Below are 26914 nucleotides of genomic sequence, written 5' to 3' on the forward strand. Positions count from 1 at the left end.
TTCAAGTATAAATGTGAAATTAAACATTTTCCAAATTTGCCAAAATTTTAAGAATGTATCAATGAATATTTAAAATAACTTCAAAAAGAAGAAAAAAATATTAACATTTTAATTTTAAAAACTATATGAAAATAAATGAATAAGGAGCCTCGGGTGCCTAACTTATGAGGAATGATTATCAAGTATGAAGTACAGTTTATTTTTTTTAAAAAACTTAAAAAATTTTAAAAAGCAAACAAAAAAATAAACACACCACTACCACCAATAGCAACAACTATAACACCAAAATAACAACAGAGAGCCCAACCAATCCTTTAATAAAAAGAGCAATTGTATTTAATTAGGAACAGGCTAATCTAGGTGAGTCTTCCACAAATACGATTATTTATTTTTAAATATCTCCTTACCTATTCAAAAATTCTATCACCTAAATTGTTAGAACCAGCTAATTAATCCAAACTATAAAGATTACCTGAATAAAAGCAATCCCTTGGATAACAACTCCCAGAGAATATTCTGCAGTTGCCTCGGTCCAGCTGAGCATCCCTTCCACTAGAGGGCCATGTGACACCTAGGGATTGCCTAGATAAAAAGATGGAGGGAGCTTTAAGAAGTCTTTCAACTACTCCTCTAGTCAACTGACTGCTTTTGTATAGTTCTTTTATTCAGCTGGTAAAATAAACAAGCAATTAATTTAAAGAACTGTATTAAAACCAGGGTTCCAAATCAAGTCTTTATCTGATCACTCCATGTGTTAGCTAAAATAGTAAACAATAACATCTCTTAAATGGAGTATTTATGGATGACGTGACATGTAATAAAAGAAATTCTTCAAGGACTTTGGTCAGATAAATAAACACTATGGAAGGTAGACGGTTGGATGATCATATTTTGCCTAAGTTAGACTGAATTTCATTATTAAAACGAAGGAAACTTCTTCCTTGGAGACCATCTAGGTCAGGTACTTAAAAGATAATAAAACTACTTTCTAAAAACAGTTCCTTACCTCATTCCAAGAAACTATATATGTCTTCCAATATGTTAAATAACAAGCTCAGTAATTTTACATTCTTAGCAAGCTAAAATTTATGTCCTTAGATCATGTTAGAAAAAAAAAATTACAAATGCTTGGGCATTACTCCGAGATTGTTTTCTCAATACCCAATTCATCTATATTTATCTGCATAACCAAAAAGATGTGCAAGGGGGTAAAATATTTTTTTTAACTCACAAATGAGATGTTACCATAAAAAAGGATAACTACATAGGTCATTTTTAAAAAATCTTAGTATTCCCAAATAACTCCCCCCATTGTTACTACTTGAAATTCAAATTTATCCTATGTAACTATTATCTAAGTTCTTAAATTTTTTTAAATCATCAGATGAAAGCCTTCTAGAAAAGCTGAAATTTAATTTTTTAATAATAATTTCAGGGGTCCATGGATCCACCCCCTAATAAAAGAAGCTCTAGTCTGGGGTATATGTCCTTTTCTATCCTTCTACGGATCAAAATAGCCATTTTAAAGTTGCCTACCATTTAATATTAATTGTCTCCAAAATAAGTTCTATATTCTTTTGATAAAATAATCATTTGTTTATACATTAAAAGAATTGAATTCCTTAGTCAAATAACTAACTTATAAGGGTAAATAAATCTAATATAAAATGAGATTTCTAAGAAACTTAAGCTTTGCCTTATGTAGAAAATAGCTATTTTAGAAAATCAGCTGATAGTTATATAACAATTATAACAAAAAACATAATTTATCATATTCTTTGCAGTGTTTCCCAACCTTCTCTCATGATGAGAATCACCTGGTGGAGTTGTTAAAACACAGATTCCTGAATCCCAACTAAGAAGTGCTAAACTAGAATTTTTGAGAACATATAGGTAAAATTGCATACCTAACTTAGTGCTCTGTATATAACATCTGTGTTAGAGCACTAGTTAAGTATACAATTTTACCTATATGTTCCCAAAAATTCTAGTTTAGCACTTCTTAGTTGGGATTCAGGAATCTGTGTTTTAACAACTCCACCAGGTGATTCTCATCATGAGAGAAGGTTGGGAAACACTGCTTTAAAGAATGTAACTTTTACTGGCTATTAAAGCCATGTCCAGATTCGTATGCTACATCTTTTTGTCATAATTCATGATTAGTAACAAACTCTTAAGACTTGAAATAAAAAATATACAGGTATAAATCAACTTTACTTGTCAAATTACTGGACAAAGAATCTTGGCTTGTTTTTTAATTAATAAACTTTTCCCTTTCAAACTTTTTTTTTTCTTTTTTTGTGTCAAACTTTGCAGCAATTTAAGTTTATTTAATTAGCTTGGCATTCCACATAGGTAAAAGACACCACTCAAATTAAATATGAGTAAAGCAGAACCAATTGCTATCACCTTCACCCCAGAAGTTTTCCTTCAATCTTCACAACCTTAATATATATCACAAGGCATTCAGTTATTCAAACAAAAAAGTACCATCAATGATATTTTCTTTCACCTTCACATCTAACCTACCTCTTCATTTCTACTCTATAATTCCCAAATCAACTCACTTATCACTATTTCTATTCCTACAATAATAAGCTAAACTAAATCATCTTTTGCCTGACTTACTGCAATAGCCTAACTCAATGGTCAGGAAACTCATTAGTCAAAAGAGCCAAATATCAACAGTATGATTGAAATTTCTTTTGAGAGCCAATTTTTTAAAACTTAAACTTCTCCTAATGCCACTTCTTCAAAACTGACTCACCCAGTCCGTGGTATTTTGTGGAAGAGCCACACTCAAGGGGCCAAAGAGCCGCATGTGGCTTGAGAGCCGCAGTTTGCTGACCACGGGCCTAACTGATCTTCACCCATCCCTTTCATTTTCTTAATTCTGATGCTATTCTTCCTACAGCAACTAAAGTAATCTTTTAAAAATATTTAAAGCACAAAGATTATATAACCAGCCTACATAAATCCTTCCTTTTGTTTCCCATGACTGAGAATACAATTTAAGCCCCTTATCATGGCCCTGTATAATCTGGCACCTGCTTCTCTCAGTGGCTTCACTCCCTTGTTCACTGCCATCGGTCAAGGCTATCAGTTTTGCACTTCTAAAATGGCAAGCTAATTCTTGGCTTATTCAATATCCCTAGGCCTTGCCCTTGCAGGTTCCTCAAGCATGTCAAACTCAAAGGCCAAATAAACAAGATTTAAGTTTATGTGGACCGCAAAAAACAAACAAACAAAAAAACACACAAAAACTTCAATTCTCATAGGTTTATTTTGAAAATTATAACATTAAAAAAAAAAAAAAAAGAGCAATGATAAAATTAATGTTTTTTTCCTGACACTTGACATCTCTTCTCTGCTACTATCTTTCCTACTTCGGGGGAAATCTTGTTCGCAGTGATTACTTTCAAAACTGACCCAAGGTGAATATCAGCAATTCTGGATCTGATAGGAGACTTATTTCCTTTCATAATTGTAAATAACTGCTCACACCTTTATATTGGCTGGGCCACAAATATTCATTGTGAGCCTCATGCAGCCTGTGGACCATGAGTTTGACATGCTTGCTCTACATGGTAAATTTTTTCCCAATTATCTTTGCATAACTGAGTCCTTTTCATCCGACAAGTTCACAACAAATGTCATCTCGTCAGAGGCATTCACAAATCACTCTCACATGATGTGGTTCCCTCAACCATCATCACTCTACTCCAGGGGTCTTCAAACTACGGCCCGTGGGCCACATGCGGCCCGCAGGGGAGTCTGATCCTGCCCGCCAGGTTTTTTGGGCAGTGAGCGCAGCCGAGGTGTTACAGTAGGAATTAGTAGTTCATATAGTCCGGCCCTCCAGCTCTCTGAGGGACCGTGATCTGGCCCCCACTTTAAAAAGTTTGAGGACCCCTGCTCCATTTGCTTATGTGTACATATGTGTTTAATGTACTATTATCTGTTCCCTCAATACAATGCAAATTCTGAGAGAATAGAGACTTCATCTCTCTTAAATACTTCAATTTCACAGCATTGAACATTGTTGAATGAATAAATGACTTCCATTAGAAGGTGGTGACTAGACTTCAGCATATTAGGAATGCCAGATTCCAGTAGAATAGGCATCTGATACTTATTTTTATCATTTTGATTACATAAAAAGTGCATTCTAAAACAAAAATCTACTTTTCCACCAGTGTAAATAAAATGATTACTTTTACTTGGAAAGTATAAATGTTCCCTGGGCAAATGAAGCAACTCCTTAGACTTTCTTTAAAAATAATATCCCTCCAGAAACTATCAGAGAATTAATTACATTTAAAATATTCTTATCAATAAAAAACCCTGATTATACATGTCAGATAAAATGAAATCTTCATAAAAAGAAAGTAATTTAAAATATACCATTACAAAGTTCTACAGGCACAATAATTATCTTAATTATTGACAGTAGACTCTGCACAGTATTCACATGAACTGTACTAGTTAAGGAAGCTACATTCCATTTATCCTATCTTGGCACCAAATAATTCATGTGTCTAAACCTAGAAAACAATATTAAAAATATGAGGCTCAAACCATTTAAATATTTTCAAATATCTCTATTCTAACCTTACTTTTCTGTGTAGATTCATTATAGATTATTTCTCTTACTAAGACTATTCAAAAGGTTGTGCAAGTGTTCACTATTTATTTTGAAAGACATTAAATTTACAAACCACACCTCAAATTCTTAAAAATCTTAATCAAGGAGAAATTATCTAAAATTTTATATGACTAGAAAAGATATTTTTAAATGCTCAAAATATATATGCTACTAGTTTCAAATTCCAGAATGCTGTAGTCATCCTGTCATAATTCCTTGGTATTAACCACAATTTTAACATTGATATGGCTCTTGGCAGAATCTATGAAGATTCACTATTTGCCATATTGAATCTGGTTCTATCTTTTCAATAATATAACACTAAAAATCTTAAAATTTTGGAGGTATAATTATTGTAGGAATGACTGGTAGCAAATAAAAGGAAAGAATAAAAATAGCACTCTAAAACAATTCAGGTTATAAAATACAAGGTAATCTCACTGATTTTTTCTTATAGGGATATTGGTCAGAGTTAGTCAAACTCCTTCCTTATACTTTAGGTCTTAATCCCTAACTTACTAATTACAGTGTAATGAACATTTCCGTTTCCTATTTTAAAATGTATGGAAAAGCAAAAATTTCTCCCTATAATTTCAGAATAGCAGAGAAGCATATTACCTAAGTCATGATAACTAACAGTAAAGCTCAAGACTACACAAATCACCATTCCGTCAGTCACCAAATATTTAAGGGTGCCCATCATTTGTCAGGCACTATGGCATGTTAACTTGCAGACAAGACTGCTCTTATAACTTTGGGTAGGAACAAGAAGACTTTATTTTATTTTTTTTAAGGAGATAAAGAATTTTTTTTTAATTTCTTAGTTTCCAATACAGTATATGATATTTACTTTTAAATATTTTTAATTAGACTCATTTCTAAATATTGGTTATATTAACTACATTAGGCATCTTATATCTAGTCTAAGCTATTTCATTTTAGTACAATAGTTTAAGCTTTACTTTTTAGAGTAATACAAGAATCCTGGGGGTATAGCTCAGTGGTAGAGCATTTGACTGTAGAATAATACAAGAGAATAAATAGATGTCCTGATCCAGCAGGAGATAACCTACTTTTTGATTGCCATTTCATATTATTATGTGCTTGAACCCTTTTCATATTTAATTACCACATATCCCTTAGAAATTTAAAAAAACATGACTCAGAAAATACTATGGTTTATAGTCAAAATTAAAGAACATCTGTCATTGACACAAAGTTATTTATGAATACACATTACTAAAAGACGATGTTTAAAAGTTTAGCCCGGATGGTGTGGCTCAGTAGTTGAGCATTAACCCATAAACCAAGAGGTCCCTCATTTAATTCCCAATCAGGGCACATGCCCAGGTTGTGGGTTTAATCCCCATTAGGGGTACGCAAGAGGCAGCCAATGGATGAGGTTTCTTTCTCATGAATATAGCCTTTTCTTGCTCTCTCTAAAAGCAATGAAAACATTTAAAAATATAAAAGTTTAGTCATTTCACAGAAAGAATCTGTTGCTAAAAAACAAGGTAGATACTTAAGCTTTAAAAATGAGAATGGTTACCCAAAATTTAAGACTACCAAAAAAACATTCTTACAAATATCCATAAAATGCCTACAAATTTCAAAATGCTCAGAGTATAAATGGTAACTGAGCTTTGCTTAGATAATTTTGTGTACTTTTCCTGGATTAGTCCAGCATCTGGAGCAGAGAGGTTTTCTTTATAAACATCACAAAGGTGTTATCAAATTTAAAGGTCTAGACCTTTAACAAAAAAGACAATAAATGACCTAGTCAAGGAATTACTAAAAGTTATTAAGGGTAATGTGGTTTAAGTATAAACTTGTGATTCTCTGTAATGATTTTCTTAAAGAAACCAAACACTATTTCCTTCAGCTATAAAAATACAGATTATATAATTTCCAAAAGTAATAAGAATTCACTAATGAAAAGGGCACCAAAATCTGAAAATACTAAAAGAAGGAAGTAAATAAACCAGTCTTTCAAAAAAAATTTCTTGCATAAAGGCAAAGGGTTGAGCTTAAATAAGTTTCTTCCATCTTTGACAATTTGTGAAAAAACCTGGATTATTGAGAAATTTGTTTCTTATAACCACATTTCACATAGCATAATAAATATAGGATATTTTTACCTTGACATTCTGGGCATCAACATTAGCTCCAGCTTCCAGAAGAAGACTAATGACTGTGGTATTCCCTGCTAGTACTGACCAATGCAAAGCAGTGTTTTTGTGATACTTGTCACCAAGGTTAACTGAAACATTGAATGTTAAAAGCAATCTAGTTGGATCCACACTGAAAAGGAAAAAAAAAAAACAACAACAACAACCCTAATTTCAATTATAGAAATCATTACAGATACTAAACTGACTGTTTGTATTTGCATTCCATCTTGGAACACTTCTACTCTAATCTATACTCAACAACTTTATAATCACAAATGAGATAATAATTTAATATGAAGTATTAAGTATGTGAAATACTGTATAAAGTAATGTAGTTCTAAGAGAGAACATACTTGGTCCTGATATTTTCTTTTTTTGATCTTGGAATTATGTCTTAAATATCTATATAATTAAACAATTGAATTTTAAAATTTAAATCTGGATTGTTCCAAAAATGATTTAAGGCAATGTATTAATATATAAAATTTGTTAATATGCAAATCACATGAAAAAATTCATTGCATTTTTTAAGAAGATAGCTTCCTCTTCCATCCTTAGAAATTGTTGAAAGAAAATAGAGTAAGGTACTACATTACTATGATAAAGGTAAGTGTAGAAATCAGAACATCCAAAAAGGTTATTTATGACATATACTATGTATTCATAATGAAAAATTTATTAACAAGTATAACATTAACTGCTTTCTCTTTTCAACTATTTACATTTTATTATGTTGAAAATGATGTAAATAAGTATTTTATAATGCATACATACCTGTGTGTTCTATAAGCTGCCCACATTAAAGGTGTCATTCCATTCTGATCCATCATATCTACATCCTAATAGAGTATAAAAAAAAAATTACTAAATTCCTAAGCAATTTACTTGGAAAAATCTAATTTATTCTATCATGGGTGATTTATGAAACTTTTTTTTCTTAACTTCAAAGTAAAACTATTCTCTGTCACTAATTATTTTAATGTGTATGTAAATATTTAATTGATGTATATATTAAAGATATACTTAACACATATTTATAGTTTTCCTTTTTAGGATGCATTATTAATCAACCTTTCAATGTTTTGTATTTAAAGATCTTCACCTACTTTTGATCTTTCAGCCACAAAGATTAAATAATTAAAGTCTTTAAAAAACTTATTTTATACTTAGTCATAATAGAAGGGAATAATGAAACTGTTTATTCCTAAGCATTTCAAAACAATGAATAAAAGACCTATCTTTTTAATCATTTAAATAAATTTAGTGTTTTCTCTTTAGTCTATTGTTATGCACGTACATTTTTAGTTAAATAATTCTGCGAAGTTTGTGGTGATAAAGCAGTTCTCTGCCTTACTCCCCACTATTTTTACCTTTTTAGTCCATTATTTTGGTATTTACCTCCATATCTTAAAATAAAATGCTTAAATTGCTACTTTTTAATTTTTCAATGTCAGGCATTATCTTTTGAGACCTCTTCAGTTTGCAAAATGAGAATTTCTCTCTTTCTTCTCCCTGGGCCATCACAAGTATATACCTTTCTTGTTCTTCCCTCTTAAGAGAATTGTAATTTTGGTTCTAAAACACTTGATAGTTACATTATTATAAATATGTGACTTCCCAGCAAAATCATGTAATAAACCATGATTACTTTTCTTCTACTACCCAACTTTATGCTTTACTTGGTACTATCTTTCCCCCTCTTTTGCTTAGTTTTTTTTTTTTTTTTTTAAGCAAATTGAAGTGAAAACTACCACCTACTCAGCATTTCTTCGCTAATTATCCAAGTCTAACTTCAAGACATTCTGATGTATCAGGGATTTTATCAGTTTCACTTCCCTAAAATTCTCTCTCTTAATTCATTCCAATCTGGACCCATAAACCTATATGACTGAAGTATCTGTCTCATTAACTAGGAGTTGAGGTTCAAAATTATGTTAAATTCACATATTCTCAGTGTCCAGCACAGTAGATGATCAAAAATCATTCATTAAATGAAAAGACATTTTTATCCATCTACTCTTGGGAAAGGCACAGGCTTTAGAATAAGACTGACATGGTTTTGAATTCCCAGCTCTACCACTTAATAGCTATAAGACTGGAAAAATTACTTGAATTCTAAGCCTCACCGTCCTCATCTAAAAAATACAAATACAAAAAAGGCTATAAGACCCTTGTAAGAATTAAATGGAATCCTATGTGTAAAGTACCTAGTCCAACGCCTGGAACACAACAGACATTCAACAAAAAAGTTTCCTCTTCCCCCTTACCCCATCACCCACTCCTGAATTACATTAAACCAGCAGTTCTAATCTGACCTGTGTTATCTAATTACCAGTCAGTGGAGAGAGAGTGAATTTACAGTGAGTACACTGTAAAACATATATCTTTATGAAGCAGTTCTCTGTGAGCCACGATTACTGATGAGAGTATGTCTCAAATATCAATATTTCCAAGTGTACGGAGGCAGAAAAAAGCTGAGAACCACTACATTAGACAAACTAGAACAAACTAAACTAATGATGTCATTACTAATGATCTCATCATGAATAATGTAATTAAATGCTATGCCTTATCTATTATAAATCCATTTCTGGTTTTACTTTAAATATTTTGGGGAACATTCCATGTAACCTCACACAATATTTCCAATACTATATACATTGATTTTTTTTTAATTAAAAAATCTTCTCTAAAAAATGGCAAGCTTCCTTGTTTATTACATGGGAGTTAAGTACTTTATCTTATTTTACCTCCTTCAGCTGTCAAGGTTTTAAGAAAGCTAAAATAAATTTGATGCCCAATTAAAACAAACAGGTAAATTATTATGTTTAGATTTCTTCTTCCCTTTTGTTTTTTTCATTTCCTTTTAAAAAAGTGATGGCATTAAAAAAATCAATAAATAAAAAATGTAAAATTATGTCACATCTCTAGAGTACTAAAAGAAAAATGAAATTCAACCTTTTCTCTCTTTGGATCAGGATTTAAAACTTGGTACTTCTTTTCCAAGTTCAGTCTGGATGTATGGGTATTCTCTATTAGGAAGAATTAACAAGCCCAGATCAATAGCTTATGGGAATTCGATGATTAACAGGGATCCGTAACTTAGCATTTTCCCTTTTTCTCCTGAAAATCATCCAAAAGAATTGGTAGTGAGCGCTAAATATATTTAATGGTGTAACTAAAATGAAACATTTGTGAAGAATAGAATGACAAACTGTATGGAAATGTTATATGTCCTAAAAATGTAAAATTGCTCCAATTACCAAAAAATGGGGGTAAGGGAATAGAAAAAGGTTGAAAAAAAGTATGATGAGTGCCTAATGTGTAATAGTTATAACTCAAAGGATGTTATTTAAAGCTGAAAAATCAAGTAACAGAAATGTAGTTATATTTATCAGAACAATGTTAATACTATGAAAAAACAGTATTATTGACTAAAGTGGAAAGAGGAAAGAAGAAATAAAAATATACTTATTTATTACTGCTTATACTTGGGAACTAATCAAAACTAATAAAATTTATTTTTGTTGCTACTTCATAACTTTAATTTTGCTACTGTTATGAATCATAATGTAAATATCTGTGTTTCCCGATGGTCTTAGGCAACCCTGCTAGCGGTTCTCAACCGATAGGTCTCAAATCAACTGATTAAAGAGAGAGAACTGTAACTATCTGAGGAAAGGATTTACCAAGCAGAAGAAACAGCAAACACAAAGGCCTTAAGACAATAACCTATCAGAGTTGATCAAGAAACAGCAAGACTGGGATAGTTAAAGCAGAGTAAGATGGCAGAAGTTAAGCTCGAGAGGTATCCAGGGCTAGATCACATAGGCCAAAGAAGGACTTTAGACCCCATTCAAAGTATAATGTAATGCACAGTAGAGGGGTGTGCTTTACAACATACTGGAGTATACAAAGTAAAAAATGCTGAAAAAATACACACGAAACTGTTATAGGAAGTAACCCTATTGGGAGAGAGAGAGGAAGGAGATTTCATTTTCTAAATCATACTCTTTTATTAGGTTTGAATAATTTAATTATGCATGTGTTACTGCTGTAAGCAGAAAAACAATTTACTTATGAAAAAGAGTAATTTTTTGAAAGACATATATTATCATCATCATGCATTTATTATACAAAAAGTACCATGACAGGTAGAAACCATTGCTCTTTAATAATTTTATAGCCTACCCAAGCATGTCAAAAGTGCGGACTGCTGGCCACAAGTTTGACATGCTTGGAAAAGATTATTGAAAGCATCCAAATTCCAAAATTAGTGCACTAACAAAAAGACCAGGAAGACTCAAAGATTTACACTTTTCTAATCCAGTTAAAAACTCAAAGGAAAATTGAGTATTATAAAATTATATCTGCAAACAGAAAGCCATTAAAGATACTGTCATATGCTATGGCACTATCTACTCCTTCAACCACCAGTCTAGAAGAAACTGTGGGAGAACAAGGATAATCCCCTGTAGTTGGTCTCCAATGATGGCCCCAGTAAACCTCACCTCTGGAATTCAAACCCTTGCATTACCACTTTGAACATGGTCTGGCTCTATTACTTGCTGTAACTGAAAAAAATGGAGAAATGCTGCTGTGCCAGTTGAACACCCACGACTTAAAAAAGGCAAAACAGCTTCTGCTTCTGTTCTGTTGGGACCTCTGAGCCACCATGTAAGTCCACTTCCCCTGCTGCAGAGATCACATGGGGGTCGGGGGTATGTGGAGAAGTTCTGAGACTGCATGGAGAAAAAGACAGAAGCCAAGCTGTCTCGCATTCCAGTTGAGCCCAGCCTTTTAGCCATTCCTACCAAGGTACAAAGTATGTTTGAGTGAGCTATCCTCTAGCTCAGCTGAGCTCCCAGATGACTGCAGCTCCCAGCAATTATCACAAGAAGAACCACCTAGTCAAGGCCAAACCACAGAACTGTGAAAAACAATAAATTTTGGTGGTGTTCTTAAGCCATCAATTTTGGGATGGTTTGTTAACACAATAAGAAATAAACTCCCCCTTTCAGCAATTAACTTAACCAGTTTATGCCATTTTCCTAAGCTATAATGCACACACACAACTGTCATTGCTTGACATTGCCAATCTTAAGGGATTCATAAAATAAATACTATTCAAATTCTAAATCAGCATAAAAGTTTAAATTAAAATAAATGTTAATAACAATAAACTCAAATATTTTGTCTTACTCTTATGAGATCCTTAGCTATAAAACTAATATTTAAGCATAACCAGAAAAAATACATGAATGAAAAACGAGTGGCAATATTTTTAACAAAATATATTTATTACAAAAACATGATACATATAAACTTGTAATATTTAACATGATTATAGTCAATGTACATTCAGAAAAAATCAGAAAAACCACTTAAATCATGAGAACTTTTCTGGCATATGTGAAGCAGCATTATTTTATTTAGCAGAAACTGAAAAACTGATCTTAAAGATTTTATCCCCCTCGAGAGGTACTTAATATAGGAAATAGCCAGTAATGTGTTCAAAAAGCTTAAATGAATTCAGATGATATATTTTTTTAAAATACTTGAATTTTCTTCCTTACTTTCTGGGATTCACTTTTATTACTCTCAGAAATAAAAAAGCCCAACTTAATGGACTATTATATGTTCATGATTACCTTCCTTAATTTTATGTTAACTACATGAAGTATCACATAGCTGAATATCAAATTAATTACTGTATATATTTATCTTTTCTCTTCATCCATCAGAAAGTATCCCACATAATAGAGGTAATAAGCAAATTGACTCTCATGCCCCCGTGTCACAGGATGGCTGCCACAAGATGCCGCCCCATGTCGTCACAAGATCACTGCCCCCACATCGTCACAAGATGGCCGTCCCCATGTCGTCACAAGATCACTGCCCCCACATCGTCACAAGATGGCTGCCCCCACATTGTCATAAGATGGTCAGCGGGGAGGGCAGTTGGAGGCTACCAGGACTGCAGGGGAGGGCAGTTGGGGGCAATTGGGCCAGCAGGGGAGCAGTCAAGTGTCAATCATGACAGCAGGGGAGCGGTTAAGGGGCTATCAGGCTGGCAGGCAGAAGTAGTTAGGGGCAATCAGGCAAACAGGCAGCCAGGCAGAAGAGTGGTTAGGAGCCAGCAGTCCAGATTGTGAGAGGGATGTCCAACTCCCTGTGGATAGGGCCTAAACTGGCAGTCAAAGATCCCCGGAAGGGTCCCAGATTGGAACATTCCCTCCCCCGCGTCCCCCAGTGCATGAATTCCATGCACCAAGCCTCTAGTTATTTAAATATTACCAGGTTATTACTTGTAACACCAATGATATCAGGCATTTAAACCATGAAGAACTTCTGATTAAAATCCACCATTGTGCATTGAAATCATGAAGAACTTCTGATTAAAATCCACCATTGTGTTTTTTTTACCTGTCCTTTTGCAATGAGATAAGCAACAATTGAGGTATGTCCAAACTGAGCAGCCAGATGAATACAGCTACATCCTTCTCCATCAATTAATGAAGGATCTGCACCATATTTCATCAGTTGCACAACCATAGATAGATGTCCTTGTCTAAAACATAAAAGAATAAACAGTTAGATATACAGTTACTTCAAATAGTATCCTCTGAAAAGATCTTTCTTTTAAATAGGGTAATGGTAAAAAAAAAGGTAACACAAATAAGTTTTAAAAGTTATTTTATAACAGATATATGTGTCAAGACACATTTAGGATTCATGGTTCTTAATTCTTAACTTGGAAACTTAGATACTCATAACTTCTATAAATCTGTAATAAATAGTTACTATATTCTATTACTCATATTCCATTATTATAGTAATCATTTGGTAAACTGGGCAACTTCTTTAATTGTAATATATATAGGCTGCAAAAGTATTATTAAATTTACAAATCTAAAGTTTAATCCAATCATATAATTAATTGGATTAACATATACATAGTTAATTCCCTTAGGACATCTGGACAATAAAATTTTATCCTAATACAGATAACAATACATTAATATAATGATGCTAATACTATTGGCATATGTTTTCCTATTCATTATAGCATATCATTAAAAAAGTTGCTTAGTTACAGACTAATAAAGAAACCAAAATGAAAAATAAATCCAGAAGCAGATTTAAACCTTGTTGCCCAATGCAATGGAGTTGAATTTAGGTCTCCTCCAAGCTGATCCACAATAGCACCTTTCGAAATGTAGTATCTGTAAGACAAAATTTTAAATAATTTAGACAACTTTCATTTTCAAGTTTCAAGTAATTATGTAAAAAAAAGAAAAATGTTTTTCATTTTTTATCTCAAGCTAGTTTATGCCTTAAAAGATAAATGATCGTTTATGAAAGTTTAAAAATATATTTAGCAGAATTTTATATCAAACACATCACTGTCTTTTGTTCTAGAAGTAAAAGGGGAAAAAATTGAAGTTATCAAAAAATTGAAGTTACCATAAAAATTTAAAGTTACCAAAAAGTTACCATTTGGTAATAGCAATACCAAATAACAATCATGTAAAAAAGCAAGAAAAAAACAAAACACAAGCAGTCAGAGAACCACAAAGACTTGGTTCAGAAAGCAGTAGACAGAATCTTGGAATCAGGAGAACTATATAACATGCTAGACAATCTATGGAAGTGGTTCTCAACCTTTTTAATGCAGCAACCCTTTAATACAGTTCCTCATGTTGTGGTGAACCCCAACCATAAAATTATTTTCGTTGCTACTTCATAACTGTAATTTTGTTACTGTTAATGAACTGTAATATATGTGTTTTCCGATGGTCTTAGGCTCTATGGCAGATTGAGAACCACTAGCAAGATCGCCTATGACCATCGGAAAACACAGATATTTACATTACGATTCATAACAGTAGGGTCGAGGCATTAGAAAGGTTGAGAACTACTGGTCTATGAGTAGAAGACACTCAGGTTATTAAGCTTTACTTACCTCACAAGTTTACTGTAGACTAAGTCAAACAATACACATAAAAGAATTTTATAAATTATAAAAGATAAATAGAAGTTTTTATGATGCCTTGTTTGTTATGTCTTTAAAGCTGTGTTGCTTTAAAAAGAGCAACCTCACTGCTTAATATATTAATGTCATAGCACCTTGATGTCCTGTGAAATGAATAAGATTTAGCTGCTTCTTATAATGCTTGCTTTAAGAATAATCAATGCAATGACTCTTGAATATAGTAAATGATTTACTGGTGGTCTGTGAGGTCCAAAAGGTTGGTGACTGCTGGTTTAAGGAAACCTTTGGAGCAGCGATTGCCAAATGGTAGTCTGCAGACCTCTAGTGGTCTGTGAGGTCTGAAAGGTTGGTGACTGCTGATTTAAGGCATTTTCACGTCAAATGCTTGCTGATGTATGTATATTACTGGGGCTCTTAAATTGTTGTAAGTTTAATGCAAAGACTCTTAATATACACAATTCTAAACATTTAATATACACTAATAAAAGAGAAAAATGCTAATTGACCATAACTTTGCTATGCCCACAGCCAATCAGAGTATGCAAATTAACCCAACAAAGATGGAGGGGCAGGGTGGGGCGGGGCGGGCGGTGGTGGTGTGCTCACAGCCACAGAGGCCACTTGCAGGAATCTTCTTGCAACGGGCCCCTCGTATATTCATGATTACATGCTTGATTCAGAAATTTTCTGCTTTATGTAAGTATTCATTAAATTGGTGCTTATAAAGCACTGTGGTGAGGAGTCCAATTCCACTCTATAATGTAAAATAGTTTAAAGTACCTTAAAATATTTCCATACTAAAATATTTTCAGTCCAAAATATCAGTTTTAAATTCTGTAAATTAGAACAAAAATACAAAATGTTTATAATCTGAACACAGACATTTAATCAGTCCTAAACTGTTTCTTAAGGTACCTGGCAGAGATTATGTAACAGCTGAAAATTATATTTTGAGCCCAAAGAAAAGTACAGCTCAAAGAACAGCTTTGATAGAAAATATTTTCTAAAAATTTTCAACTGGCATTAAAAAAACAAAATTTGATTACCTTCTCTATAGTCAATATATCTGTTCCAGAGAATTATTTTTACTCACATTTCAAACACTTTCTAGAGCTAAGACAATAAGCTATTTCTAACATGGTTTTAAAATACAACTTTGTTTTCAATAGAAGAATTTTTTTTCCTCTATGCTAAAAAAGAATCACTCCTATTACCTTTTCATTATAAACTCCTGGAAGAGAAGTACTACTATCCTATATAATAAAAGAGTAATATGCAAATTGACCAAATGGTGGAACAACCGGTGCTATGATGCACACTGACCAGGGGCAGATGCTCAATGCAGGAGCTGTGCCCTGGTGGTCAGTGTGCTCCCACAGCAGGAGTGCTGCTCCCAGAAGCTGGACTCACAGCTGGCGAGCACAATGGCGGTGGCAAGAGCATCTCCAGCCTCTGTGGCAGCCCCAAGGGTGTCCAATTGCTGACTTAGGCCCGCTCCCCAAGCCGTCAGCTGGACGTTCCCCAAGGGCTCCCAGACTGCGAGAGGACACAGGCCTGGCTGAGGGACCCTCCCCCCACCCCCCCAAGTGCACAAATTATATGCACCTAGCTGCTAGTATTTTTTATAACATGTTATTCCTTGTAGCTATAAGACCCTAGCTCAAAACTATACTCCTGAGAAGTCCATATGCTTCTTATTTTTAAACTAAAGTTTTCCTGCAATACTAGGTTATTATCACAGTGCTACTGCAAGTACTAATGATCCCCAGGTATTGAGAAAGGGCCATCAATGAACAAGAGATATCAACCAGCATTTGAAAAATGAAAAACAGCCCTAGCCAGTTTGCCTCAGTGGATAGAGCATCAGTCTGTGGACTCAAGGGTCCCAGGTTCGATTCCGGTCAAGGGCATGTACCTTAGTTGCGGGCACATCCTGAATAGGGTATGTGCAAGAGGCAGCTGATCGATGTTTCTCTATCATTGATGTTTCTAACTCTCTACCTCTCTCCCTTCCTCTGTAAAAAATCAATTAAAAAAAAAAATTGCTAAAACTCCAATATCTCCAGAGCTGGGCACCAATGAGAAGCAAACCAGAATCCTATCTAATAAAGAGGGAATATGCTAACTAACTGACACACCCTCACAAAAATGGCAGTGCCCACAGTCTATAAGGAGGGAATATGCAACCGGTAATTAACTGCCATGCCTTCAAAGATGGTGGCACCCACAGCCACAAGATGATGGCGCCCAGTCTCCTCAGCACCACTGGGGTGGCAGGCATGCAGCACAGCTGGGTCCATCCCCAAGTAGGTCCAGTCGCTCTGCATACCTGACTCCGGAGTCCCCCAGTCCCCTCAGCCCCCCAGCTGCCCAGGGCTGGCCCAAGGTGCAAGCAAGCCTTGGATGGCAGCTGCCCACACTCCAAGGGCCACCCGAGGATCAGGTAACCAGGAATGGCCGAGCTTGTGCTGCTGGTGGCAGTAGCAGAGATGTGATGGGGGTGTTGCCTTTCCCTGATCGCCGGGTCGCACCCGCCCCTGAGGGCTCCAGAACTGTGAGAGAGGGTAGGCTGGACTGAGGGAGCCCCCCCTCCAATGCATGAGTTTTCATGCACCAGGCCTCTAGTCCTATATAATCAAAACCTAATATGTTAAATGTTTGGATGCCTGTTCAACCAATCAAAGCAAAATATGCTAATTATATGCTAATGCCACTCAACTGCTCGCTATGATGTGCATTGACCCCCAGGGGGCAGACAGTTGACCAGTTGCTATTACATGCACTGACTGCTCCAACCTGTAGGTTAGCTTGCTGCTGGGGTCTGACTGATCGGTACTGAGTGAGACAGTACTTCCCCAGATGGCCACCTCCCACATCCCTTCCCATCCCTGACTATGCACTGGTGGGGTCCCTGGACCTGGCCTATACCCTCTCACAATCTGGGAATGCTCAGGGATGTCAGAGAGCCAGGCCAAGAGACCCCACTGGTGCATAAATTCGTGCACCAGGTCTCTAGTATATTATAAAACCCTAGAAAAACTAAGAGATTAAAGTCAATTTAAGAGATTAAAGTCAATTGTTACCCCTAAAGAAAGTAATAAGAAGCTAACTGTAAATATAAACACTGGCTGAACGTTAATATAAAAGTTACTGAAAAATTGTTTTCCGACCTATATACTCCATGAAAGTTAGTATTTATTTAACATTACAAATAGGCATTTTTAGTGGCATGGAAGCAATCAAGCAGCTGACAGTACCATAAAAGTATTCACTGATTTAACAGTATAGTGTACACTATACTGCTAAATCTTAAAATATGACTACTCAAATTTTTAATATTATTGTAGTAGTAATTCAAACTCTTAAAGTTCAGACTCATTCTTGCATCCCTAAACTTCATTGTATGGTGGTGACTTGGGTTTCAGCCTCAAGCCCATGTTGATTTTAATAGTCAGTCATCAGTGTTTGCCAAAAGGTGTTTGCTGTGCAACTTTACCCAAGAAGTTTGAGCCTCTGGAAATTAAATCAGAGAACCATATAAAACATTTTACTAAAAACGTGGCAATCCAATGAAAGTTTACATACTAAATAATAAGAATTCCAAGCCATTTTCCTTGCTCTGATCAACAGGCAGCTAGACAGATGCTTAGGCCCACCCCACAAATCAGAAGATTCTTCTCCTAGAGAAACTGAGCAACCCCAGAGAAAAACCTCCAGAAATGGACATTTGGGAAGCTCCTACTATAAATTCTCTAAGTTTCAAAGCTTCCAGGTTTTTTTTTGTTTTTTGTTTTTTGTTTTTCTTAAGATTTTTATTGGTTTTTAGAGAAAGAAGAAGGAAGAGGGAAAAAGAGAAACATCAATGTGAAAGCGAAACATCTATTGGCTGCCTCCTAGGGATCAAGCCCACAAACTGGGCATGTGCCTGATGGGGAATCAAACTGGTAACCTTTCAATCCATTAGACGATATCCAACCAACTTAGCCACACTGGTCAGGGCATAAGCAGGTGTTTTATGTCTCTTCTAAATATGAATGGCCAAATAAGATTAGACAATTAAGTGAAAGTTCAAATATGGAAGAAGGCCAAAATAAAACAAGCCCAAAATAGACAATATACAGAGAAGAAAAACTTAAAAAACACAATAAAAGTTACAGCCTCCAAAAATATAAAAGACTATATACCTATGATAAAAGAACCAAATTTTTCTTTAAAGGTAGGGGGAAACAGAAGAAATGCTTAAAAACTGAAAATGTGTTAGATATAATTAGAAATAAAAAGAAAAATTAGAAGGTAAGTTAAGAAACTCTCTCCAAAGTATAATTGCTATACAGGGAGACAAAAGGTAACTGGAATAAAGCTTAAAAAAAAAGGGGGGGGGGGGGGGAGGAAGAAGGGATTAACTTGGTTGGTTCCAGTATCAAACAAATAAAAAGTTCCTGAAAGAAAAAAAAAAAACAAAAAATAAAAATGAGTCACTTTTGAGGGCACAATGCAAGAATTCTTCCCTAAACTAAAAAGGCAAATTTCTAGGCTATAAGTGGCAAATTAATGACCATAAATTGAATTTTTAAATAAATAAAAACCCATCAATGCACAATAAACTTTCACAAAATTGGGGCTAAAGAAAAAAAATTACATGTTGCCAAGAGTAATAAGCCACACACACAGTGTGTTCTCAGAAAATTATAAGCTCCATATTTTTTTAATAAAGGCCATCTATAAATATAAAAGGCCAATATGCAAAGTGTCTCCTCAGGAGTTCCACCTGGAGACCAGAAGTTTGATTGATTGCTATGACATGTGCTGACCACCATTAGGTGGCACGGAACATGGCAGGTGACCAGTGGTGGCAGGGCGCTGAGGGAGCAAGGAAAGGAGAAGGTAGGGGGGTGGGGGGAGTTGTGTGGTGGCAGACTACAGTTGGTGAGGGGAGGGGGCCTGGAAATGGGGAGGCAGGGAACCTGATTGGCTCTGATCGCTGGCCAGGCCTAGGGACCCTACCTGTGAAAAATGTTGTGCACCAGGCCACTAGTATTCTTTAATAGAGTCTTGACTTGAAATCAAACACTTACATGCATTGTTGGTTTTTTTGTTTGTTTGTGTGGTTTTTTAAAATATATTTTATTGATTTTTTTACAGAGAGGAAGAGAGAGGGATAGAGATCAGAGAGAATCATCAATCAGCTGCCTCTTGCACACCCCCCACCGGGGATGTGCCTGCAACCAAAGTACATGCCCTTGACCAGAATCAAACCCAGGACCTTTCAGTCTGCAGACCGACGCTCTATCCACTGAGCCAAACTGGTTTCAGCTGTTGTTTGTTGTTAATGAAGATCTTTAAGGTAACAACAGACTGTTGAAGACAAGAGGTTGAGCTAATCTTTTCTATTTTATTACATTAGGGTAAAAGCTGAAAAATAGTCGAAAAACTTTCAATTGAAGACATTAATTAGGAATATAAACCTATGCAGGCTGAGTATCTCCTCCTTTCCAAAGTACATTTACATCATCATGAAGGTGACCCAACTACTTTGCTTGTGGTAAGTTCCTTTATTACACATTCTGATAAAATGTTAACTGTTAGAAGAGACACTGGGCCATGGGTCTCTTGTGCTCCCATGTCTTGCTAGGTATACCAAAACTGCAAGGCCCTACCCACTCTTTACATAGGCCATTTCTCTTAGTCGTGTTTACATCGAGCAGCCTTTAGAGATCAGGTGACGTCTTCCTCTGGGACAAAGAGCAAGCTTGCTTACCAATTACTATAAAAGCAATGAATTCCCCAAGCTGCAACACAAACCCACTGTGTGTGCTGCATCCATCTGGACAATATCAAGCCACTCTTATAGAACCTAAAGAGCAAGAGGGACCTATGCAAATACTATGTTCATGCTAAACACAAAAGTAAATAATCAAGTCCTTTGTCTCTAATTGACCATGTATCTTCTGCCAGCATCCATGAAATAGAAGTAATATGTTGGAATTTTTAAGTAGGGGGTAATTTAAAACCCAATAGAAAAAATTAATCTTGAGGCTATGAATACCAATTGTTAGGAAAACTGTATTTACTCAGCAGATGTTTGTTTTAGGAAAGTAATTCAATAGACTATGTGCTGTAATAAATTAAGCTTACCTACCTGGAAATATAATATTTCTCAGACACTGTGATTTTTAACTCACTCTATAGTTTACTGACTTTATTTTGTAACCTCACTAATCCATGTGTGGTTTGGAACAATTTGTAAGGCATGCAGCATTAATACTTTTTATCTGCATTTCTCACTTCAAACTTTCTTATATATTTCTAAACACAAGACAAAAGTAAATTTTTGATCAATAAAATGAAATCAAACATACTTGAAGTAAGAAAATAGCAAAGTAATGTTTTAAAATTTGGAGAAAATGACTTTTAATCTAGAAATCTATGTTCAGACAACCAACCAATAAAAGTATAAGGTCGGGAGATATTGTAACTTCAAAACATCTATCTCCCAAGCATTCTCTCCCTCAGCAAGCTATCAGGAAATGTGCTCTACTAAAACCAGGGAGCAAAGCAATAAAGATAAAAACCTGAGATCAGAAAACTGAGACGAATCCTGGAGCAAAGGGATTTATCAGGATGATGGTAAAGGGAAGTCTCAAGACAACTGTTGTACAGTAGCTTTAAAGGGCAAACAGTCAGGGCTGGAGCAGAAAGGTGGAAATCCAGGAAGAACTAATAAATGATCTCATATTATTTGCATATAGAGGGGTTTTACAGTTCTAAGAGTATAGTAAGAATTAGTTATGACATATAACAAATTGAACAAATTTTTTAAAATGAAGCAACTGGCCCTTAACTAGTTTGGCTCAGTGGATAGAGCATGAAAGGTCCCAGGTTCGAGTTCAGTCAAGGGCACATGCCAGGGATGTGGGTTCGATCCCCAGTGGGGGACTTGCAGGAGGCAGCCGATCAATGATTCTCTCTCATCATGGGAGTTTCTATCTCTCTCTTCTTCTTCCTTCATCTCTGAAATCAATATAGATAGATAGATAGATAGATATAATTTTTTTTTTTTAATGAAGGAACTGTTACTTCAGACAAAAAACAGATTTCTACAGGAAAGAACAGAAGACTCCTGGGGTTAGCAGTGAGAATTTATATACTAACAATTTAATTTTGCATAGTGATTTAACCAAATCTATGCCCACAGAGGTGAAGGAAGAAGTATTCATGGTGAGGTGATCTAAGATATCTAGTTATCCCACAGCAAAAATATAATAACTGATAAATAAAAAAATAACAGTATAGAAGTTGGCAATATTCATTAAAATTCAAAAATCATCTTTCTAGCTTTCTTACTCCTAAGAATTCTACAGATATTAATAGATATGAACATAAGCACAATGATATGTGAACAAATACAGCACTGTACTAGTAAAAACACCAGAATCAACTATATGAAAACCATTCATGAATTAAATCCATATAATTGAATATTACATAGTTTAAAAAAAAAAATAATGCAACTCTATTTGTACTAATCTGGAAAATCTCAAATATATATAAATTAAATGAAAAGGCAGAATAGTGTTTACTATCATTTGTGTAAAGAAGATAAGTTTAGATAAAACTAACAATACAAATATATAAAATACTAGAGTAAATACTGAAAGAAATAGCTAAAGCATTGAAAAGGGTTACTTTGGGGATTCAGGACTCAGAGAGTGGGGAGGTATTGCTAATTCCCATTGTAACCTTTTAAGTACATTTTGGGATCTTTTCCAAATCATTTATGTACTATTTTGATTAAAATGTATTAATTGAAAAACTACAGAGGTTGTGGAAGGCTAGATAATCTGAGTCAACCCTCCCATTAAAGAAACTAAAAAACTCAATGAAATTTAAAAAACATTTCCTAAAAAAAGCAAAGCCTAAGAAAAATAAGAGCACATAGCAGGCCAAGATTCAGGAAAGGATTAAAACCTAGAGAAGTCAGAAAACCACTTGGACACCATCTGCCTTAGAGACAAGGGCTGGGACTCCAAAAAGCTGCACTGTAGTAATAATTAAGAACCAGAAATAAAACTGGCTTTAGCATGGTCTTCAGCCACTTGAGTGATCCAGAAAATCTAAAGCCTTAAAATTAGGTTAAAGTTGGGGCTAGCGTAAACAAATACTAGCAGAAATCTTCTCATCTTAGGCCTCAACTTATTCAACAAATAATTTTCAAACACAATGTCTAATACATAATCAAACATAGTCAGGCACATAATAATATAACAGATATAGACCCACACAGACTCAAAATGCTATATATTCTCAGACACAGATTATAAAGAAACTAAATTTACTATGTCCAAGTATATAAAACAAATATAAAATTTTAGGAACAAATATTTAAGTATCACATTGTTTTTTGTGGGGTTTTTTTTTATTATAGAACTTAAAAATAAACAAAATTAGAAACACAAGGAATATATTTAACAGCAGATAATACATAAACAGAAAATAAATGAACTGCAAAATAAGTCAAAAGTTTCCAGAATGAAGCAGAGACAAAAGGAGAGAACACACACATAGAAGAGTGGATAAGAACAGTCTACAATGAAAAGATCAAGCATACATTTAACTGGTTTTCTAGAAAGAGACCAAAAAGAGAATGGGCCAGAGAAATATTTGAAGAAATATGACTGAGATTTCTTCAGAACTGATGAAAACATCAATCCATACAATCAAAAATTTTGAGCAATGTCATTCAGGGCAAATTTTTTTAAAATCCACACCTACATACATCATCATGAAACTGCAAAAAAAAAAAAAAACAACAACAACAAAAAAAACAAACCAGGAACAAAAATCTTAAAACATCCAGGAAAAAAGAAAGCCTCTATACGCACAATACTTAAGACTGATTTATTAAAAGTAAAAGGAGCCAGAAAACAGTGGAATATTTTTAAATAAAACAAACAAAAACCTAGATTTTTATGCTATGTGAAAATTTCCTTCACTAATGAAGATTAAAAACATTTTCCTGGGTCATCCAATCTACCAAAGGGTTCTGGGTTCAATTTCGGGTCAGGGCACAGACCTAGGTTGTAGTTTCAATCCCCAGTCAGGGTGCATTTTGGGAGGCAACCAATGTTCCTCCCTTGCACTGATGTCTCTCTCACTAAAATCAATGTAAGTATAATATATCCTCGGGTGAGGATTAAACACACACACACACACACACACACACACACACACACAAAAAAAAAAAAAAAAAAAAAAAAATTCCCATAAGCAAAACAGAATTACATATTAGGAGGCCCATACTGAAAGCAAAGGGAAGGTTAGAGATACATAAAGGAAAAAAAGAAAAATATGCTCTCTGGAAGAAAGTGATTCATGGAGTTCAATGCTTTAGATATTACTTGTTTAATCTTTCTTTAGAACTCTAGGTGCAAATAAATTATTTTATGACATTTTTTTATTAAGGTATTATATGTGTACATATCTTACTTACCATTGCCCTCCTCCCCCATATTTTATGTGACATTAAATCCTACTTGACTTTAGACTCTGTGTGCTGTATTTAACTGCACACTTGCAAGCAGTTCTTTTCCACTTGGTCTTTATTTAAAGGTCTTATGTCCAAATTATGACTACTAAAGCAGATTTACTAAGATTTCTATCATCTGACTTGCTTATCTAATTACCTTTTAGTGATACTAATCCAGCAGATTAACAGTAATAAAAATCATTTTATATTTCAAATGTATTCATCACTTATACTAGTTTGAATAGTTAAATCAGAATATTATTACCAGTTATCTTTTTAACCCCTCTCATTTCTTTTGCAACTCTTCCCCATAAAATTCATATTTAAAATGTGATCTGCAAGGTGGACTGCTGGAGTTAACATCCTGACTCCAACCTTTATTAGCTGTATGTCATCATTAGAGTATTTAACCTCATTATGCTTCAGTTTCCACATTGTTGGATAGCAGTAGTTATTATTTTTCACACAAGGCTAGTTAGGAATTAAAATTAAAGGAAATATACATGGAAAAGTACTCAGCTCAGTATGACACATTAATTCAATATATGTTAAAAAACAAAACTCAGGAAAAAAGGTACATAGAATCTACATTTTAAAAGCTATCATTGTTAAAAAATTATTAATTTTTATAAGTTCTAATATTTTTATAATACTACTTAAAAATACAGAAAACACGTACTTGACTAAATCTATTCTATTGTTGATAGCAGCCCAATGGAGAAGTGTGACATTTTCTTTGTCTGGTTGTCGCACATCATAACCTGCTTCCACCAATTCTCGGCAACGTTCATATATGCCATATCTTGAAAAAAAGGAAAAACAGAAATTATTACTACTATTTGACAAGAAGTTTAAAGCTAAAAATAACATTTCAGAAGAAAATAATGCTCCATTTTGATACCTGAAAATTGAAATGGACTTCTGAACATAAAATGCTACTTTTTACATATCAATATTCCAACAGATTTCACTAATCCATTTTATAGTTTTTGTCTCATCTATAAGAATGCAATATCTCATTAGTTGGAAGAGAAAAGGATACCAAAAATCAAACATCTATCATTTGCTTATATTTATTTATTTATTTATTTATACTCTTATTTATTTTTTTAAAATCTTTATTGTTCAGATTATTAGTTGTTCCTCTTTTTCCCCCCATAGCTCCCCTCCACCTGGTTCCCACCCCACCCCACCCCACGCCCTTACCGCCCGTCTTCCCCACCCCACTGACCTCATCCATAAGTGTAAAATCTTTGTCCAGTCTCTTCCCACAAGCCCCACATTCCTTTCCCCCTGAGGATTGTCAGTCCACTGCCTTTCTATGCCCCTGATTCTATTATATTCACCAGTTTATTCTGTTCATCAGATTTTTTATTCACTTGATTTTTAGATTCACTTATTGATTGACATGTATTTGTTGTTCATAATTTTTCTCTCTACCTTTTTCTTCTTCCTCTTCTTACAGAATACCTTTCAGCATTTCATATAATACTGGTTTGGTGGTGATGAACTCCTTTAGCTTTTTCTTATCTGTGAAGCTCTTTATCTGACCTTCAATTATGAATGATAGCTTTGCTGGGCAGAGTAATCTTGGTTGTAGGTTCTTGCTATAAATCACTGAATATTTCTTGCCACTCTCATCTGGCCTGCAGTTTCTGTTGAGAAATCAGCTAACAGTCCTATGAGTGCTCCCTTGTAGGTAACTGTTTTTCTCTTGCTGCTTTTAATATTCTCTCTTTGTCTTTTGCTCTTGGCATTTTAATTATTATGTGTCTTGGTGTGGTCCTCTTTGGATTCCTTTTGTTTGGGGTTCTGTGCACTTCCTGGACTTGTAAATCTATTTCTTTCACCAGGTGGGGAAAGTTTTCTCTCATTATTTCTTCAAATATCAATAGATTTTCAATATCTTGAGCTAACTCTTCTTCCGGCACCCCCATAATTCAGATGTTGGTATGCTTGAAATTGTCCCAGAAGCTACTTACACTATCTTCATATTTTTTTATTCTTTTTTCTTTTCTGGTTGGGTGTTTTTTGCTTCTTTGTATTTTAAACCTCTGACTTGATTCTTGTGATCCTCTAGTGTGCTGTTGGATCTCTGTATATTCTTTTTTATTTCTGTCACTGCATGCTTAATTTCTAGTTGGTCCTTTTTCATATCCTTGGGGTCTCACTAAATTTTTTGGCCTTTCTAGAAAATTCTCGAAAAACCTTATTATCTGTGGTTTTGAACTCTATATCCAGTCGTTTGCTTTCCTCCATTTCTTTCTTTGCCTCTGCATTTTGGCTGCTTCCCTGAGTTGATAGAGTGGCTTTGTGTGCTAGGTGTCCTATAGGACCCAGTGGCTCAGCCTCCTCGGTTACCTGAGGTAGACACTCTTGGTGCACCCCTTTGTGGGCTGTATGTACAGTCTTGTTGTAGTTAAGCCTTGATTGTTGTTGGTATCACTGGGAGGAATTGACCTCCAGGCCAATTGGCTGAGGATCAGCTGTGTCTACGAAGGGAGAACTTCTGTGCTGCAGACACCCTTGTGAGACAAGACTTGCTTCGGTGGGGCTTTGGTGCTCACTGAGTCTGT

General features: G+C 34.6%; 1 protein-coding gene across 2 annotated transcripts in view; it reads right to left on the reverse strand.

The window, feature by feature from the left end:
* The window catches only part of ZDHHC17 (zDHHC palmitoyltransferase 17), an 83027-nt gene that overhangs the window by 30221 nt on the left and 25892 nt on the right, over positions 1 to 26914 (reverse strand). Inside the window, exons 3-7 of one of the 2 annotated variants that reach the window (XM_084876292.1) lie at positions 25018 to 25140; positions 13965 to 14042; positions 13243 to 13387; positions 7591 to 7655; positions 6784 to 6946 (exon numbers count right to left, since the gene is read on the reverse strand). In XM_084876292.1, the coding sequence (XP_084732418.1) occupies positions 6784 to 6946; positions 7591 to 7655; positions 13243 to 13387; positions 13965 to 14042; positions 25018 to 25140 (574 nt within the window). Of the gene's footprint in view, positions 1 to 472; positions 583 to 6783; positions 6947 to 7590; positions 7656 to 13242; positions 13388 to 13964; positions 14043 to 25017; positions 25141 to 26914 lie in introns of those variants that run through there. The other variant, XM_084876293.1, reaches the window with a different exon arrangement.

This window comes from Pipistrellus hanaki (genome assembly GCF_964339955.1).
Source record: "Pipistrellus hanaki genome assembly, chromosome: 3".
In the NCBI taxonomy this organism is placed as follows: Eukaryota; Metazoa; Chordata; class Mammalia; order Chiroptera; family Vespertilionidae; genus Pipistrellus; species Pipistrellus hanaki.